Here is an 18,297-nt window from a genome sequence, read left to right on the forward strand (position 1 = left end):
CCCCATGCAGGGCAGACACCGTCACTGCCAACCCTGCACCCCCCGCCCCTGTGCGTCTTCGGGGGCATTTCCTCTCTGGACAGTTTTATTGTAAGGGCCACTCCAAGTCCCGTGGGGCCCCCATCACTCTGACACTGGCAGTGATGATCAAATTCCAGTAAACGATGGGTTCCTTCTTTCTGTTGTTCTAAGGATTCATTTCCATCTTTTGTCCTTAAAATATTTGCCAGTGAGACAAGGAAAGCAGCATGCATGCATTCGCATCCGGCACTGCCAGATGCATTTTTAGATGGACCGCCGTCAGGACTGGGGACGACAGTGGCTCCCGGCAGACGCAGGGTGGAGTGGAGCCCATGAGTGGAAAAACCAGGACCGACAACCTGTCTAGAAGTACAGAAGGGCTCTGCTGGGGCTGCATTGCTTCAGACAGCCCGGCCTGCCGTGGGCTGAAGGGATGGCGGGGATGGGTAACAGGACAGGCTCAGCCCTGGGGACAGGAAGGACACAACACGTGGTCCGTCCAGGAAGCTGCACTCTCGTCAGGATTTCATGTGGAGCCCAGTTCATTTCCAGCAGCAAGTACTCGTTGTGGCTGGGGCTCCCTGGCTGAGGGGGGCGGGCCAGAGGGCCTTGGCTGACACTCTTCCTGCAGCTCACCCAACCAGCTGCACAGGCCTGGGCTGGGCCCAGGACACTGGGACATGTGGCACTGGCATCTCACACAGGACGATGCCAGGCCCCACAGCAGAGCTGGTGTTTCAGACAAGACCAGGACACCCCAATACTGTTGTCAAATCAGGGTCTCTGCCAGTGTCACTCTCCTGGAGAGAGGGACGAGCTTCAGCCAGGATACCATTTGCCGCAATGTTGCCACTGGATGGCGCTTTGAAATTGGGTCATTTCAGGATTTTGAATCCTGAGGTAACAAGCTTTTATTTTGTGTGTGAAGGTCCAGGCAGATTCCATGAGTGGGGAACGTATTCTGGGACTTGAACTAACATTAAACAGACTCAGAGCTCGGAACCAGCCAAAGCTGTTAACCAAACAAAGCATTTTTCAAAGAAACACAGAGGTCCAGTTTGAACCTCTGTATTTGAAAAATATGCTGAGTGAGCCCCAAACATCAAAACATCCCCCAAACTGAGCTGGATGAACCCAGTGCCCATGGGCTTCCAGCCGGCACTGCTGCCCAGGACTGACGCAGACACAGCAAAAGCAGAAGCAGCGTTTTCGTGCCGTCCGCCTCCCACAGCTGCAGGACAGGCGCCCCCGGGACCCGAGTGTGGCTCAGTTCAGGAGTGTGTTCATAAGTATGCAGAATGCTTATGCCTTTCTCCCACCAAGATGGTTGCTGTCCTTACCCTTTATAAATAGCCACTGTTTTCTAATAATCCTTTAAAAATTTCTCAAAACCTTCCCTCCCATGTCTGTGACCAGTCGGGACACTGTTGGTGCCACAGGAAACCTCAAGCGGGCAGAGCTGAGCGGCATGTTGCAGGAGTCCGGACTGCGAGGCTGACAGGCTGGGCCTCGGCACGGAGTCCTGCCATGTTTTCCCAGGATAATCTTCCATAGATTTATGGTCAGGACTTGGGTGGCTTCCCGGGATCGTCCCAGGGCATCTGTCTACCAGTGTTATGACGGGAGTGACAGATCCTCTCACACAGCACAGTGGCCTGTGACCCTGTCTGAGAGCCCAGAGCAGCCACCCTCTGCAGGACGAGGGGGAGCTGTGACCAGTGCCCTGCACGTCCGTGTCCTGGGTCACAGCTCCAGAGTCCGCTCCAGCCCCAGCCCCTCCCCGGGAGCCCATACCCGCACCCCGGGCAGTGCCCTGCCCTCACCCTGCCTCTCATGCGTCCCTCCTCTCCCCTCCAGCGTCAAAGCTGCAGGTTTGCCCTTGGTCCCTCCTCCTCCTGCCTCCAGGACCACCTGCCCCAAATGCTCCCAGCCTCTGCAGGCTCTGTGACAGCCCTTTCCTGCCGCTGTACAAGCACAGCTGTCCCCACCTCAGGTGCCTTTGGGAGAAAGAGGGTTCCCGCCTTCTTTCTCTATTTGGAAGAGCAGTGCCCTGCCCAGTCCCCTGTCCTGGTGGGGGGCGCTCTTTCGTCACCGCCCTGCAGTCTGGCTTCTGGCCCCACCCGCCCGCTGAGCTGACTGTCAGGGCCACTCTGGGGACAGTGCTGCACTGCGGCTGTGGCCTCAGAGGCCTCACACACATATTGGCAGGAGCCAGTCAGTCTCAGCAACGATCAATAGCAGATCACAAAGCTCCTAATGCCTCCTGCGCTTTTCTTTCTTACAAAGTGAATCCTTCGAAGGATTTAGCATTGGAATAGTTTGGGGGTTTTTGGCCTGGATTTAAGTTAGTGTTTTGTTTGTTTGTTTGTTTTAGATTCAACATGTAATAAAAGAGTTCCTTGTCAGACGTACAAAACTACCTTATTAGAATTGAAAACTAGTCTTTTCTTGCATCTGGTGCTCTTACACCAATTTCCTAATCCTACACAATTTAAAAGTAGCTACAACAGACCCTCACTTCTAATATCATGAAGCGAGTGAACACGTGACATATGGATTCGCTCGTCCTGTCCCAGGAGGTGCTGCACACAGCTCGCAGAGATGGCCTGACGGCGTGAAGTGTCTTCATTCTGGAAACTTGGTGCTATTTCTACCCCCGGCATCTGAGCCACACACATTGCAAAGAGTAAAAAGGAAAGAGGGGTTCAGAGCACAAGTTGCCGAAGCCCCTGCCACACAGCCGCTGTTCCATGAGGGCAGCTGGCCTGTCAGCTTGCTCCTCCTGCAAAAGGGGGAGTCAGCTGCCAGTGTGTTTGCTGCGGGGCGAGAGCAACTGAGATGACGAGAGCCTTCACTGTAAGAACATGTGCGAGGACTGGTCCTGTCACTGGCAGGAAATGCAGTGACACCTTCCCCAGCCCTCTGAACAGGGCCGGTGTCCTAGGACCTTTCTCTGGGTCCTTCATGTTCCTTCTGCTCAAGCGGATGAGCGTGGTGACCAGCACGTGGCTCTGCCCTCACTCACTGCCCTCAGGCTCGTCTGCTGTGGGTCACACACAGCTCACCTCTGAGGAACAACCGAGACAGGAGCGGCCTGCAAAGGAGCCCTCGGAGTGTCGAGGACGTGCTGACCGCCCGTGTGCCTCAGGCGTTCACCAACCGCAGGCCGGCGGAGCGCCACATGCCAGGTCTGCTGAGTCCCACACAGCTTTTCACTTTAAGTACCAGTTGCAAACTTTGAAGAAACTGGCATACTTTATGTAAAGTTTGCATTTCTGATATCCTCTGAAAATAGAAAGCTGGGCAATTTGGCGCCTGCCTTTCCTCACAGTAACAAGCAAAGACTATAAGGAGCAGCTGCCTCTACGCGTGTCCAAGTCCTTACTGCCAGCCATCTTCCCTCCATCTCCACCGCTGGCCATCCTCCCTCCATCCCCACTGCCCGGCCACCCCCACCACCAGCCACCCCCACAGCTGCCACCCCCACACTGGCCACCCCCGCCAATCCCCACTGCTGGCATTCTGTCCTCAACTCCCACTGTGGCCAACAAGTGACACTCCTGAATGGCTGGCCAGGGACTAGGACTAAAGCCTGTGCCTTTGGACAGAGTAAAGCTGGACATTGTTTTGAGTTCTTTAATGCCACATTCCACCTACACGAACCAAACAGAAGCAAAGAATCTTTTACACAAAAAACCTGATAGTGGGTCAAAACATCTCATTTCCTACTGGCAGACAACTTAACTGTCTCTCCTCACACAGCAGCGTCGCCGGCACAACTTACAGGTGGCCCTTCCCCTGTACCTGGTGCCCTGTCAGCCCCTGACCAGCTGCGAGGAGGTTTCGTCTGAGGGAAAGTCATGGGCACATCCCACTTTTTCCAAGGCTGAGCACCCACAGTGTCAGCGGTAAGGTTCTCCTCCCTCCCTGTGTGGGGGCTGTGTGTGTGTCCAGAGCCTCGCCGAGCTCCCGGGGCATGTGTCCTGAGGTGTTTAGCTGGGGAGGTGACAGCAGAGCCCCCGAGGGGTCTTTGAGTGTGAAGATGCACTCACGTGGAGGTCTGTTCACTGCTGCCCGGGGACGATGAGTGCCAGCGAGGGGCACCATTTGTGGGCAGCCTCAGAACCCATCATCACCTCAACTGTCCAACAATGGGATGAGGGTGGACGTCCCGGCCCCAGACAGGGTCGACGGTCACCGGAGGACGCAGCCCACCCCGCTACATGCCAGGGGCCACATGGATGGAGCTGCTGGGACGTGCCCACAGAACCTGGGCTCAGTGGCCACCAGCTGGATGTCTGTCTCCTCTCAGAATTTACTTTTCCTGAATCTCTCAATTTTCACTGAAGGGAACGGATCCCCATGACCATGACAGTTGTTTTGCCCTGAGGCCCTGGTTGGCAGGACCCATGCCTCATCTCTCCCTGTGGCACTTGCCTTTGCACAGGACAGACACTTCGGCCCCTGTCTGCTGTGGGACTGGGACACTTCACTTGCCTTTCTCTGGACACAGCTCAACCAGACCATTTGGAAGACGTGGCCATCAGGACAGAATCACAGTTGTTAAGGCTGGAAGGGACTCTGGAGCCAGAGGCCTCATAGTCAGGGGAGGAGGTGGACACGAAGGCCACAGGATGCTTTTTTGGTTTCAGTTCGGAGCAGCACTCAAGCAGTACCCCTGGGAGGACCCGAAGCCTGGGACGTTCAAATGGTGATGTGCTTCGTTTCTGAGACTTAGTATACAAAGGAAAATCTAACATTTTTCATCAATACTTTATATTCATTACAGGTTGAAACGATAATGGTTCAGATACATTTGGATAAAGAAAATATATTGTTAAAACTAATCTCATATTTCTCTGTACTTATTTCAATGTGGCTCCTAGAAAATTCAAAATGAGCTGTGTGGATCTCATTCAGTTTCTACTGGGCAGCGCTGGGCTCTGGTGGAAGTTGCTCCACAAGGCACCAGGCTGTTTTAACACATAGTCTTACTTCGATTTTAATTTATTTCTTGACGAGGATAAAATCATGACACAGAACAGAGAAAAGGAAAGCTGAAGGACAGGTTTTTGCTACTGTTTATAATCTGGGCATTAGCCCAGAAACTTCTGAGTTGATAAACGTGAATATGCCTAGGTGGAGGGCATTATTGTCCCAGAACAACTTCTTTGGCCTGAAGAAAATAAAATCAGCAAGTTCACTATTTTCACAAGAGGTATGTCTTCAGGAGAACAAAACTCTCATTTTCCTATTTCATTTTTAAGTCTGCACGGTTCTCAACTGGACCAAAAGTACCTGGGATGCAACTGAGGATTTAAAATGCAACAAATCAGATAAATGCTCTAGAAAATAGAGTTGCTTTTGCAAAACATAACAAGGCCCATGAAATTATTTTAGCAACTGTTGCTATTGTGTCAACCATGGAAACTGTTATTGTTAGGGATTAAGATTTCTTTTAAAAGGTTTATGTGAAGGACCTTCTCCTCCATAGGAGTTTTAGCACAAGTTTATTAAAAAACAGTGGACATAGAATTTTTTTGGAAGATGCAGGTGACCTTAAAACACAAGTTACAGCGTGAGGTCTGAGCTGTTTGCTTGTCAGGTTCTCCATCTCGGGGCAGTTTTACTCCCCAAGCCCTCACCTTACCTTTGTGAGCTTCTGTCTGAGCACTCAGAAGCTCTGCACACTTTGTTTCCTCCTCTTGTATTTCCAGATGGAATCGGCATTCTGGGTGAATGCTGCTCACCTGGTCAAGGTTTAAAAAAATAGAAATAACTAAAAATTCCACTATAAGATGAAAATCAAGCAAGAGTTCTACAAAAAGAAACCCAGTTTTAAACTGCTTCCAAACTGATACTCATTTAAAAGCAATCAAAGTCCTATTTCTGGCACGGTATTTACAAAAAGCTGTACTGTTTATTTTGTAAAGGAATTATAAAACAAATTTAAAATCTAATAGAATATTTTCTTCTATGCAGGAAAACAAGCTCACAAGCACCGTGCACGGAATGTTGTTAGTACACTAATTTTTGCGGCCACAGAACACGGTAACCCACTCATCTTTCTGCACTGGAGCCCTCTGCTCCACAGCCCTTGATGGAATTAATGTAAAAACCCTTTTACTCATAAGACTGTCCTCAGACCGTCCTTGATGACCCTCACTCACTACATGCAGACCCCAGTGTGCTTCACCTAAGCGTGGCCTCTGCATTCCCGGGAAAGAGCCCCAATAGGACCACTTTATTGTCAGAGGCTGCAGGTCACATTGGAAACAGCTTTAGAATTTGGAGTGCAGGAACTTGCCAAAAAGATTAGAGGGGCAAGTAGGAAGAAGAGGGGGAGAGTCACATCACTCTGTCTTCCAGTAACCCAGATCTGTCATGGGAGCTGAAGCCGTGACACAGCGTGATTAGTGTTGTCTATTAATGTGTTGAGAAGACCAAACCACACGTTTCCATCTTAAACAATAAAATTCTGATCTCTATTTTTACTAAGGTCCAATGTTTTCCTTTTTTTTTTGCCCCCCCCCCCCACAAGTACCCACACTGTAGGCTGGAGCTGCACTCCCGCCTGTGTCTGAACCAAATTTTACTTTTGCTATAGAAAACCATACTATTGGGCATGGTATGGCCACCTACGTTTAATTATCCTACTGAAATAGGTCAGTTATAATTCTAACCAGGAATAAAATGTCCTAGAGAATTAAGAAGAGAAACTTAACGCTGGATACTTTTGCCACATTTACTCTCCTTTTTAAAAAGCCCCGAAGCTTGTTGTTTGGCGGGGGTTTGCTAGGTTCGGCCCTCCGGAAAGGCAGAGTTCTCAGCAATTACAAGTTTCCCTAAGTAGCTCCGTCCCGCCTTCACAACAACCTTAGGAGGGGACGGGAACGAGCCGCAGAGCTCCCTGGCCGCCCCAGGCCCCGACACCACCTCCAGGCTGGCAGAGGGTGCAAGAAAACGGCTCACGACCCTTCAAACAAAAGGGCGGAGCTCGAGAAGCAGATCTGCTGCCCGACAATCTTCCGCTCAGGAACCCCCTCCTCCGGTGCTCTTAAACACTGATTAAAAAGTCAAAGCAGAGTATTTCCAACGGGAAACTTCCTTCGGCCACATCGCGTGTCCCCCTGACACCAAGACGAAACGCACAGCAGGTACCAGGAGGTGGAGGGAGAATAAAGACACAGGCGACCCCAGTTCCCGGGAGTGGCCCGCGCAGGTGGCGGCAGCCCTCACCCCCGGGGCGACGCGGGGCGCGGGGCCCGCCAGTGGGGCGCGTGGGGGCGGGCGCTCGGTCCCGCGTGCTGTGGGGGGGCGCACTCACCGGGCCGAGCAGCCACCCGCAGCAGGTCAGCAGCGCGGGCGGCAGCAGCGCGGGCGCCCTCATCCCGGCTCCGCGGCTCCGACATGGGGCGCGCAGCTCGCGGCTCCCGGAACCGCACGGCTCCCGGGCCGAGCGCGCGCAGGGTCCCCGCCCGCGGGTCTGTCCACGCGACGCCCGCGGCCCCGCCCCGCGGCCCCGCCCCTCTCGGACCCGCGCCTCCGCCCCCCCAGCCCGGCGCCCCCCCCGCCCCTCGCGCGGCGCCCCTCGCCCCCCCGCCCGGCGCCCCCCCCGCCCGGCGCTCCCCCAGCCCTGTGCCCCCGGCGCCCCCCCCCGCCCGGCGCCCCCCCACCCCGGCGCCCCCCCAGCCCTGTGCCCCCGGCGCCCCCCCACCCCGGCGCCCCCCCAGCCCTGTGCCCCCGGCGCCCCCCCCAGCCCGGCGCCCCCCCCACCGCCCGGCGCGCCCCCCCAGCCCGGCGCCCCCCCAGCCCTGTGCCCCCGGCGCCCCCCCCGCCCGGCGCGCCCCCCCCCGCCCGGCGCGCCCCCCCAGCCCGGCGCCCCCCCAGCCCTGTGCCCCCGGCGCCCCCCCCCCGCCCGGCGCCCCCCCCGCCCGGCGCCCCCCCCCGCCCGGCGCGCCCCCCCAGCCCGGCGCCCCCCCAGCCCTGTGCCCCCGGCGCCCCCGCCCCCCGCCCGGCGCCCCCCCCCGCCCGGCGCCCCCCCCGCCCGGCGCGCCCCCCCAGCCCGGCGCCCCCCCAGCCCTGTGCCCCCGGCGCCCCCCCCCGCCCGGCGCGCCCCCCCGCCCGGCGCCCCCCCCGCCCGGCGCGCCCCCCCAGCCCGGCGCCCCCCCAGCCCTGTGCCCCCGGCGCCCCCCCCCCGCCCGGCGCCCCCCCCCGCCCGGCGCCCCCCCCGCCCGGCGCGCCCCCCCCAGCCCGGCGCCCCCCCAGCCCTGTGCCCCCGGCGCCCCCCCCCGCCCGGCGCCCCCCCCGCCCGGCGCGCCCCCCCAGCCCGGCGCCCCCCCAGCCCTGTGCCCCCGGCGCCCCCCCCCCGCCCGGCGCCCCCCCCAGCCCGGCGCCCCCCCAGCCCTGTGCCCCCGGCGCCCCCCCCCGCCCGGCGCCCCCCCCCGCCCGGCGCCCCCCCCCCGCCCGGCGCGCCCCCCCCAGCCCGGCGCCCCCCCAGCCCTGTGCCCCCGGCGCCCCCCCCCGCCCGGCGCCCCCCCCCGCCCGGCGCGCCCCCCCCAGCCCGGCGCCCCCCCAGCCCTGTGCCCCCGGCGCCCCCCCCCGCCCGGCGCGCCCCCCCAGCCCGGCGCCCCCCCAGCCCTGTGCCCCCGGCGCCCCCCCCCCGCCCGGCGCCCCCCCCGCCCGGCGCGCCCCCCCCAGCCCGGCGCCCCCCCAGCCCTGTGCCCCCGGCGCCCCCCCCCGCAGCGGCCGAGGACCAGGTGCGCGCACGACGCTCACAGGTGGGCCGAGCGCGCAGTGCCCGCCCCGCTCCCAGCGAGAGGTCGGCGGGGGAGCGGCGGGCGTGACCCCGGGGCCGGGCGGCGGGGTCGGGGACCTACGTGTGCCTCCTTGTTAATAACGTGAGGACGCCCGAGAAAGTGGCAGGACACCCGGGTGGCTGGGCGGTGGCCCGTGGCGCTGAAAACAGGGGCGACCGCAAATCGGGCAGTTGGGGTGCGGCCGGCGGGGCTGCGGGGCTGCGGGCGTGGAGCCGGGAGGGTCGCAGCGGGGGCGGCGGGCGCTGCCCTAGGGATTCCCGCAGCCTAAGGGCCACTCGGCACCCAGCAAGTGGACACGGACCAGAAAGGAAACACAGGTAATTTTTGGTGTGTCCACTTCTGATTTGAAAATAATTTCAAGCTTACACAAAAGTTAGAGTAAGAAGAGTACAAAGCACACCTTTTACCTTTACTTAGCGTGAGCTTTTCCAGTTCGCCCCGGCGCTTTATCATTTGTGCTGTGACCACCCTTACCCCCACCGCCACTGTCCGTCAGCGCCCGGCTTTCTGTCGTCTGTCACCGGCCTGTCGTCTGTCACCGGCCTGTCGATCTGATCCACATCTGTCACGTGTTACTGTCCAGCACGTATCTATTTTCTCTCATCTCTCATCCCTCATCTCTCTTTCATCCATCACCTATCTATCTGTGTGGCTCACAAAGCCCTACTCACTGGCTGCTTTTCTGAGTTCCTCAGGCATGTAAAACACTAGATGCCATTTGTGAGGTTTTTGAAAGAAAATCTGGGAAAGAACTGAAGCAGTGGGACATTCGGGCTCCCTTTTTTGAAAGTGGCCTGGGAGAGGCAGAACAGGGTGAGACTGGGGGGTGGGCTGGCACCCTGCTGCTCACCTGTGGGAGTTGTGTCACCTGGACATGAGCAGGAACTGCACTGTCAGGGATCGTTGATGTCCAGGGGCGAGAAGAACACAGTACAGGACTGCAGAGCGTGGGTTGCAAAGGCAGCGAGTTAGAGGGGTCCGGCACAGTCCACAGGTCCCACAGACCCCAGACCCAACAGTGAGCGGAGCAGATGGGAAGGCATCTTTCAGGTAAGGCCACTGCACTCTCCATGCTGCAAAAGGGGCAGGAGCCCCGGGGTAGAGCTTCTGAGCATAAACGTGTCAGCCTCAGAGTTTTCTGGTGACAGGACTTCATTGAGCTAGAGTTGGTGACAGCCAATTTCATGCACGAAAATGCACACAGTTCTAATGTGTGTCTTTACCTTTTTATTCTATTTGTCTATACTTTGCTAAAGTTTCTAAATAATTACTTTATAAACTAAAATGAGTTAATTTTAAAGATTTTAATGGAACAGTGTATACCTATCGAAATACATAGTCTGTGGTTTAACTTTTTCCTGTAGTTTCTACTTATATTTTAGTTCAATAAATATTTATACATTTGTTAATACATCTACCGAGCCAGGGACTAGGAGAGACCTCTCCCTGCAGAGTATTTTAGGAAGAGACACAGAAGCACACTCACTTTTCATTGAGAAGATGGATAATTTTATGCCCCATTTCTGCACCAAGATTTTCCTAACACTTTGGGACATCTCATTTCCAGCAGACACTTTCTCTTCAGCCTCACACTGTGGAAAGGACCAGGGCTTGAATGCTTTCCCTGGGAGGGGGTCAAAGGATAGTGCATAAAAACATCAGAAGGCAACACTCATCTTCCAAATATGTACGTACTCCTTTAGTGACAAGTTTTTCATTTAAAATGCCAGATAGAAAATTTCCTCCACAAATAGACGTGTGGGAGAAAAAAATGCAAGCTTTTCAGGTGAGAGGGCCGGGTGAGTGGTGCATTTCCCAGAATCACCTCTGTCTGCCTCTCCTCTCCAGCTCATGGTGATCCTGCCAGGCGAGACTGTTGTGTGCCAGAAATACGTGTTTCCACATTCGGCTAAATGGTGCACATGGCTGTATTTGAAAAACACCTTTTCCCTCTTTCGTTTTAAAATTGAGGTATAAGTTCCAAGCAACAAAGTGCACAACAAGTGCTCAGCAGACGAGTTTCACGTGTGTACACGCAGGTGTACACACGTGTAGAGCCAGGTGGAGCACATCTCCAGAGCCCAGACGCTCCATGGTCCCCTCCCCATCATTCCCCACTGCCCAGTACAGCTGTGTCAAAGCTACAACTAGGCAATGGTCTGACCAACTGTCCAGCATGGGTGATGGCTGCAGTTGGTGCCACTCATTTTGACATTTAGTCACGTGTTGATCTGTGTAGCTGTCTGATTGTTTTGTCTCACCTCTCACTGACTTGTAAACTTACCACATATGGGCTGTGATCCACATTTGTCATCTCCTGGGGTGCTGGGGTACAGCCTTCAATATGGCAGGATTTGCTGCTTGTTAATTTGCAACATTCCACCACTCCCCAGCCTGTCTTCAGATGCTCGTGATAGAAAATCAAACATCCAACCGATTATCCACCAATTAACAAGTATTTAGTTAGCACCTAGTATGTGCAAAGCGCTTTGCTTGACGTTTGAGAGAAAACGTCACAGAGAACCAGAGGCTTGTTTCAGCCCTCACAGCTCACAGTCTGCAGGGGAAGAGAAAGCCAATAATTTCAGGAAAAACCATGCTGTCGTCACTGCATTGTTCTATTAACTCAACTAGCCAATACTATATGTGTCATGCGGGGTCTCCACTCCTGCTCCCCGCACAAGAATGCAGGATATAGTAAAGCCAAAAAGGAACACCCACGACACCACAGATAGGGGGTTCATACCACTATATTCTCGCTGTCGGCTGGGTTGGAGACACAGGAAGTAGGAGCCACACGATCCACAATCTGCCGTCCACTTCTCTGCCAATCACGCTTGCTGACCATGTCATCCACAATCCACACTTGCTGGTTTAGCCACGGCAGTTATATCAGTGGCCAATGGCTAACTGGTTACAGCTGATGGCCATCTACTACCCGAGCCAGCACCTTTCCATGTGAGGCTGAGAGCCTGGAAATGCTCTCCTGGCTCTGTCCCCACAATATGGAATTCAGAGAGACTGACCATAAATGAAATACATTTTGAACTTTAACTCAAATGCTAAAGACATCAACTTGGATACGTTGTAATTGGAGAAAATGAAGATCTGTTAAACGCACAAATCACCCCACATTTCTCCTGGAGAACGTTCCTTATAATTGAGAGCACTTAGCTGATTGCTTTGGAATGTTTCATTCCTCAAACAGGTCATATCGTGCTTTAATTTTCTTTATGCAGCATTCTCTCCTTCCAGCTTATAAAATATGTTTTTGAGTGAGGTTTAAAAATAGAATGTGAGGAAGCTGAAAAAGCAAAATGCCGATCTTCTGACGTTGTCCGCAGGAGGCAGATTTTCAGAAAGGTAAGTTGTTTTGTCGCCCAAGTAGCACTGTGTGTTGGTGACTTTAATTGGATTCTATGACATTGGTCGACTTCATAAGGTTGTCATCCGTCCCAGGTGTCCCCCCAGGTGAGCATCAGCCAGTGTTTTCTCAGCACCTCCAGGATATTGGCAGCCACAGGGATGCGAGCACCCAATTGTGCAGATTGATCTGAGCCTCGAGCAGAGGGATGAATGCTTGCTGAAGGGCACAGGTGGGCGTGCAGCTTCTAAATGGCTCTCTGGACCCCTCACCCACCTGTCCATCTCCACCCCGCACCCACTCGTAGAACAGGGTGCCACCCAGCTCTGCTGTAGCAATGCCAGAGTCCCTCTGGGGGAACAGCAGGGAACAACGTTCAGTAGCTCTGCAGGTCTCCAAGGGTGTGACTTTCCCTGGAACAGAAGAAGGACAACTCCACACTTAAGGTGCCGTCAAAACAGTAGCAATCTTGGCAGAGAGGTTAGGAAGTGGCCGGTAGCACTCTAGTATGAGCCACAGGGCAGAGCAGGCAGTTTCACAGGGAGAACCAGGGAGATGGCCAAACAGGGCTGGGTACCTGCCAGGCTGTGCCCGCGCTCCGGCGAGAAGAGTGAGCACAACAGGAAGCCCCCCAGCCATGCACAGACCATCAAAACAAGATGTCACACTTGACACAAGGGACACGCACTCAACCTGTGACCTCACCCCACCGAACAATGTGCTCTGCTGATCCTAAGCCCTAGGAAGCCAGGCCTGAAAATAGCGACACAAGTAGCCCCGGGGCTGGAAGCTGCAGTTGTGCCCCATGCCGTGTCTCAGGAGAGATCAGAGAGGGCTAGTCTGGGGGAGAATCTGAGGAAAAGAACCTAAAATGCTGAACCGGGACGGCAGCCTGGGGCCCCACATGCACCTAACATCAAACGGTAAAAATCTGGCTAAGATGCTTAAACACAGACTTTGCCCAGAGGTGGAACACAGAGAGCCAGAGGATTTCAAAAATGGGGGGAGGGGGTAGAATCTGGGCCGAGACCCCCGAGGTTGCGCATTGCGGGAGACAGACAGCCGAGACTCAGTTCAGCCAGGGCATGAACACACCTCCAGGCACGGGGAGTCAGCATTCAGACTCACTCCAATGCATTATCTAAAATACTGTTTTCAACCAAACATTCTGAGAGATGCGAAGAAACAGGAAAGAGGGACCCCCCCACACACACGGGGGGGGGGGAAAGCAAGCAGTGTCTACTGCCTCTGGAGGGGACCGAGGGTGCACACAGCAGACTTCCATGCAGCTAACATAAAGATTTCAAAGAACTGAAAGGAAACCATGCTTACAGAACTAAGGAGAGTATGATGACAATGTCTCATTAAACAGAATGTGAATAAGGAGGGAGGTTATTGAAAATAATGATATGAAAATCATGGCGATGAAAATGACAGAAACCAAAATGAAAACTTCCCCAGAGAGGTTCAGTGGCAGATCTGAACTGGCAGGAGAAGGAAGCAGCATTCTTGAAGAAACATCAATAGAGAGGGCAGAACAGAAGGGAAATGAAGAAAACGAAATGAGCTACACAGAAACCTGGGGGTCCCCTAGCTGCACCAACATATGTGCCATAGGAGAACCAGAAGGAGAGAAAGCAAAAGGAACTGAAAAAATACTCAAAGAAATAACAACTTCTCAACATGATGAAATATATTAATCTACCCATCCAAAAAAAACAATGAAAGGAAATGAAAGAAGGATAAAAGCCAAGAGATCCTCACTTACACACATCACAGCCAAAATGGTCACAGCCAAAGACAAACAAAATCTTGAAAGCAGTAAGAGGAAAGTGACTCATCACTCATCAGACAGATGGGGACATTTCTGTAGAGTTAAAAAACATAGTATTAAAATGTTCACTGTATTGTGGGAAGAACAGTTAACATGAGATCTACCCTTGTAACAAAATTTTAAGTGCACGTACATTATTGTTGACTATACTTTCAATGTTGGATAGCAAAAAGGAGGCATTTTGGCTGAAAGGAAAACTGTATGGCTGAACCAGAAAACAGACATTGTTAACATAAATTCAATGAGGCAAGTGGTCTTAGTGTAATGTTTTGTTTTGCTAACCCAGGACTCTCGTTCTCCAATTGTTTCTAAGAAATAATCCATAAAGTCTGATTCTAAAATAGCACTGGAATGCTCAGAGACCCCTCGATGGAAAGGACATACTTTTACTCGGAAGGTGCTGATGACTTCACCGTAATCTCTCAGCAATGAACTCCATCTTTAGAACAGACGTACTCTGATCTCCAGTAAACTTTCACTGGAGTAAAAGCGGAATTGCATTTAGATGGAAATGTAGAAGAAAAGCAGGATTCAATATTTAAACCATATGGGCTGAAGGGAAACGAGAACAGACATCCTGAAAGATTTATGGTAGGAAAACTGAACGAAATACAAGGACTTTTCAACTAACCAAATTCAGGAGATGAGCCTGGGCTGTAGTGCAGATTCTGACCTCCTTTTCAGAGTTGTTTTTTTACCTCCCAGCAACACTCCTTCTTAGCTAACATTCTGTGGGTACAGGGCCTCCTCTGGAAAGCGCCCTAAGAGGAACCCACTGAGCAAGTATTGATTTGGTTCTGAAATGGGAAGACTTTCATAAATGTCTCACTGCTTCTGAATGTTTCCCACATGACTTGTTATTTCTCATCTGCCCCAACCTACCCCATCTCCTGAGCAATGGAAGCCATTAAAGAGGTCAAGAGAGAGCAAACTTGGAGCAGTTCTTTTAGTTGTTTGCATCGTCACATTTTTACAGGGCTGTCAGCTCACAGGGTTACAGCTGGCTCATTAGCTGAGTCTCTGAGGACGATGGAGGGTCTCCCCAGGCAATCCTGACTTATTCCATAACCTTGCCTCTCCACTGGGATCCTTTTCATCTGTTGTACCCTTCTTTCTTTCCTTAGACTTCAACACTTCTTTCTCTGTTAGCCTCACCTGAGGCTATTAATGTACTCAAATCACATACATCCCAGGAAGAAAAACGACGAAATGAAAAGAACGTGAACCATTCTCACATGTGCTCTTAACCTGCTTGCTGTCCAGCTTCTCTCCTGGGCCTTCAGCCAGGCTTCCCAAAGAGGACCACAGAGCTCTGGTCTCTTCCTGAACTAGCTCCCCACACACTCCTTCTCCTGTCGCTTCTTTGGGTCATACGTGGGCTTCATGGTAGCACGGCCACACCCCAGTATGCTTGCTCCCACATTCAGCCCTCTGACTCAGCTGCCCGGGGCAGGGGCCGCACCCTGTCGTGTGCCCAGTGGCCCCCTGTGGCGGGCAGCACCCATACACAGGAAGGTGCTCCCTTGGAGCTGACGGGCCCCAGAACGACTTCTGTGCTCTCGGGAGCCGTCGCGGCTCACTCAGCTTCCGGTGCTGACTCAGCACTCCAGTAAGTGAAGTTAGCGACAGCCACCTGATCCCACTGTCCTTCCAGTTACTACTCTGCCCGTCGGTCTCCAAAGTCGGCCGCACCCCCGTGCCCGGTACACTGGTGCCCAGGGCTGCTCAGCCAAGCCACCCGAGTGCAACTGACAGGTGTGGGGCCTCTGCTGACAGCACGTCCAGCAGCTGGAAGAATCCGCAAGGGAGGTCTGAGTTGATCCTCAGGCAGACAGTACCTGAGCCAACAAAGACGCCAGACCCAAAAGAATGTGCATGTTCCCTTCCACGGAGTTCAAAGCTGGGCAAAGCTGAACTTTTCTGGGGTCTTCGGGGGGAGTCCTAGTCTCACCTGTGTGGTCACACGAGCGTCGGCTTTATGGTCACCCGCTGGGCTCTACACCTATGTCTTGTGCAGTTTCTCATTTGTGTCATGTGTCAAACGACGTTGAGACACTGGGAGGAGAACAGGGTTTCTGAGATCTGGGAAGCCTGGAGTCTCAAGGCCCGCTCAGCTCTGGTGGATGCTGACCCTGCCTGGAATCTGCTGGTTTGTGAGCCAAGAACGCTCCCCAGTGCAGTCCATTTGCGTTCATTCTCCAGTGGTTGAACTTGGAAGATTCAGACACTAGGTTGGACTCCTATTCCGTATTTATTTTTGTGGTTGAAATGAGTACAGCAATGTGTCTGTTGTTTTCAGAATGAAAGGCTTGAAGTAACCGAAACCAAAATGATTTTTTTCAACTCACAGAGCAAGTTGCCTGCATTTTGTAACATGTTTACTATTAAAGTTAGGGTACCCATCTGCTGCAGAGTGATTTTGTTTTGAAGATGAATCAAGATAATACCTTGTTTCTAATATTTTGAAAAGCTCCTCACAGCATGAAGGAATTTTGCTGATTTGCACCATGAGCAGTGAGAGCAGGATGAGCCCACATCCTAAGTTTTAGTAATTTCTAAGGGAATGGTTTCCAGCCCTGGGAAACACAGTCCATCCCAGCGTGCCCAGGACACTGTGTTTAGAGGACACGATTCTAGGGACCAGCCCTTCCCCACGTAGTCAGAGGGGCATTGGCAGGGCGCTCTGCACATGTTTCCACTGAAAGCACATGACCAGGGGCCAGAGCTTGCATCCCACATTTAGGAAAAAAGCTTTACAGGCAAGTGGCCTCGGTAAAGTGAACACATCAACTGCTGCTTTTTACAACTTGAGAAAACGACTGAAATTGTGCGTGTGGTGGCCCTGCTCAATTTTACCACAAGAATGAAAAGCAGGTAGATACCACTAGAAAATGTAAGTGCTTACCTTCCGGACCTTGACAGCAAAAGGGCTGTTAAGTGAGCCCACAAGGGTTGCTAACAGAAAATCAAATCTTAAAAAATTGAAACGCATTTTGAAACGGGAGCAGGTATGTTTGACGCATAACTGACAAAGGATTACTATCTATAATTCAAAGTGTTATAAATCAATAAGGACTAACAACATCTTAAAACGTCCAAAAAACAGTAGCACACACTTCACAGAAAATGAAACACATAACCAACAAACACATAGAGAAGGTTCCGTTTCCAGAGCGATCTGGAGAGCGGAGTCACTGTCGCTGAGATGCCCTCTTGCTCCCCATCAAGCAGAAGACGTCATGGGTCCTGAAAACGCCGGGGTAAAGGGGGCGGGGGGGTTGAGCAACAGGCTCCCACACACACTGCCTGCCCGTCCAGAAGCGGGAAGTGGGACAGTGGCTTTGGAAGGTTGTTTGTCAGCATGTTGTGGGTGTGAACGCTCCTATCTCCTGTGGTGAGCAAGAGAAACACCGGCACGTGTGCACCAAAATACATGAATAGCACGTTTCAGGTGACAGCAGAAATCTGGAAACAACCCAAATGACTACCAACAGGAAAATGGATACATTGTCATATATTCGAACAATAAATTATTTTATAGTACCCCGAACTAAGAACCACAGCTGCCTCTCAGATCTAAAGTACACGGGGGTGACGGCAGTGTCCCTAACGGTATGAAACGTGAGCATGTTGGCTGAAGGGAGGGAGAAAGAAGAGTGGGCAAAAAGACGAGGACGGAAACACGTTGATGATTGGAAAAAATACGGAGTTAAGTGTGGAACAAAATTTACCGACGCCAACTTGGAAGTGTCAGAGGGAAGGAAAATTTCTTTCAGCTGTTCTGACTGTGTTGAATCACACAGTCTCCCAAAGAGACCTTCTTAGAAAACGCCATTCATGGGCGCGTTAGCATTCCCACCATTTATCCCATTGTTTATGTGGAGGAGGAGTTGTGAACGTTGTTAATGATAATACAGAAGCGATGGTGACATTTCCCGAGCACCTACTGTGTGCTAGCTGCTGTGCCAGACATTTCTGGCACCACCTGTCTAATGACAAGTGGCAGCCATTGTCACCACACTTTATAGACAGAAAATACGTAGCATTTCTGGAACTCAGACCCGGCTTGCCTGACTCCAAAGCTCACTGCTTCCTCTCTACACTTGTGCTTCTCAAAGTGCGTAGATGGCCAGGAGGACGTGATGGACGCAGCGCAGGGGCCGTGCTGTTAGGCACATGTTCCTGCAGTGGCAATTCTCCTTACAGATTTCGTGGAGAGGTTTTACATTTTTGAGCTCTTAAAAAGTTTTGTGAACAAA

At 53.1% G+C, this 18,297-nt stretch overlaps 1 protein-coding gene across 4 annotated transcripts in view; it reads right to left on the reverse strand.

Annotated features, from left to right (window-relative positions):
• VIPR2 (vasoactive intestinal peptide receptor 2) overlaps window positions 1-11,183 on the reverse strand; it is a 32,049-nt gene extending 20,866 nt beyond the window's left edge. Inside the window, exons 1-2 of one of the 4 annotated variants that reach the window (XM_081038464.1) lie at window positions 7,349-7,531; window positions 5,672-5,771 (exon numbers count right to left, since the gene is read on the reverse strand). In XM_081038464.1, the coding sequence (XP_080894590.1) occupies window positions 5,672-5,771; window positions 7,349-7,411 (163 nt within the window). In that variant the 5' untranslated portion in view covers window positions 7,412-7,531. Of the gene's footprint in view, window positions 1-5,671; window positions 5,772-7,348; window positions 7,532-11,124 lie in introns of those variants that run through there. The other 3 variants (XM_081038465.1, XM_081038463.1, XM_081038462.1) reach the window with 3 other exon arrangements.
• Window positions 11,184-18,297: the final 7,114 nt, after the last annotated feature.

The sequence above is a fragment of the Rhinolophus hipposideros genome (assembly GCF_964194185.1).
Source record: "Rhinolophus hipposideros genome assembly, chromosome: 25".
NCBI classification, from domain to species: domain Eukaryota; kingdom Metazoa; phylum Chordata; class Mammalia; order Chiroptera; family Rhinolophidae; genus Rhinolophus; species Rhinolophus hipposideros.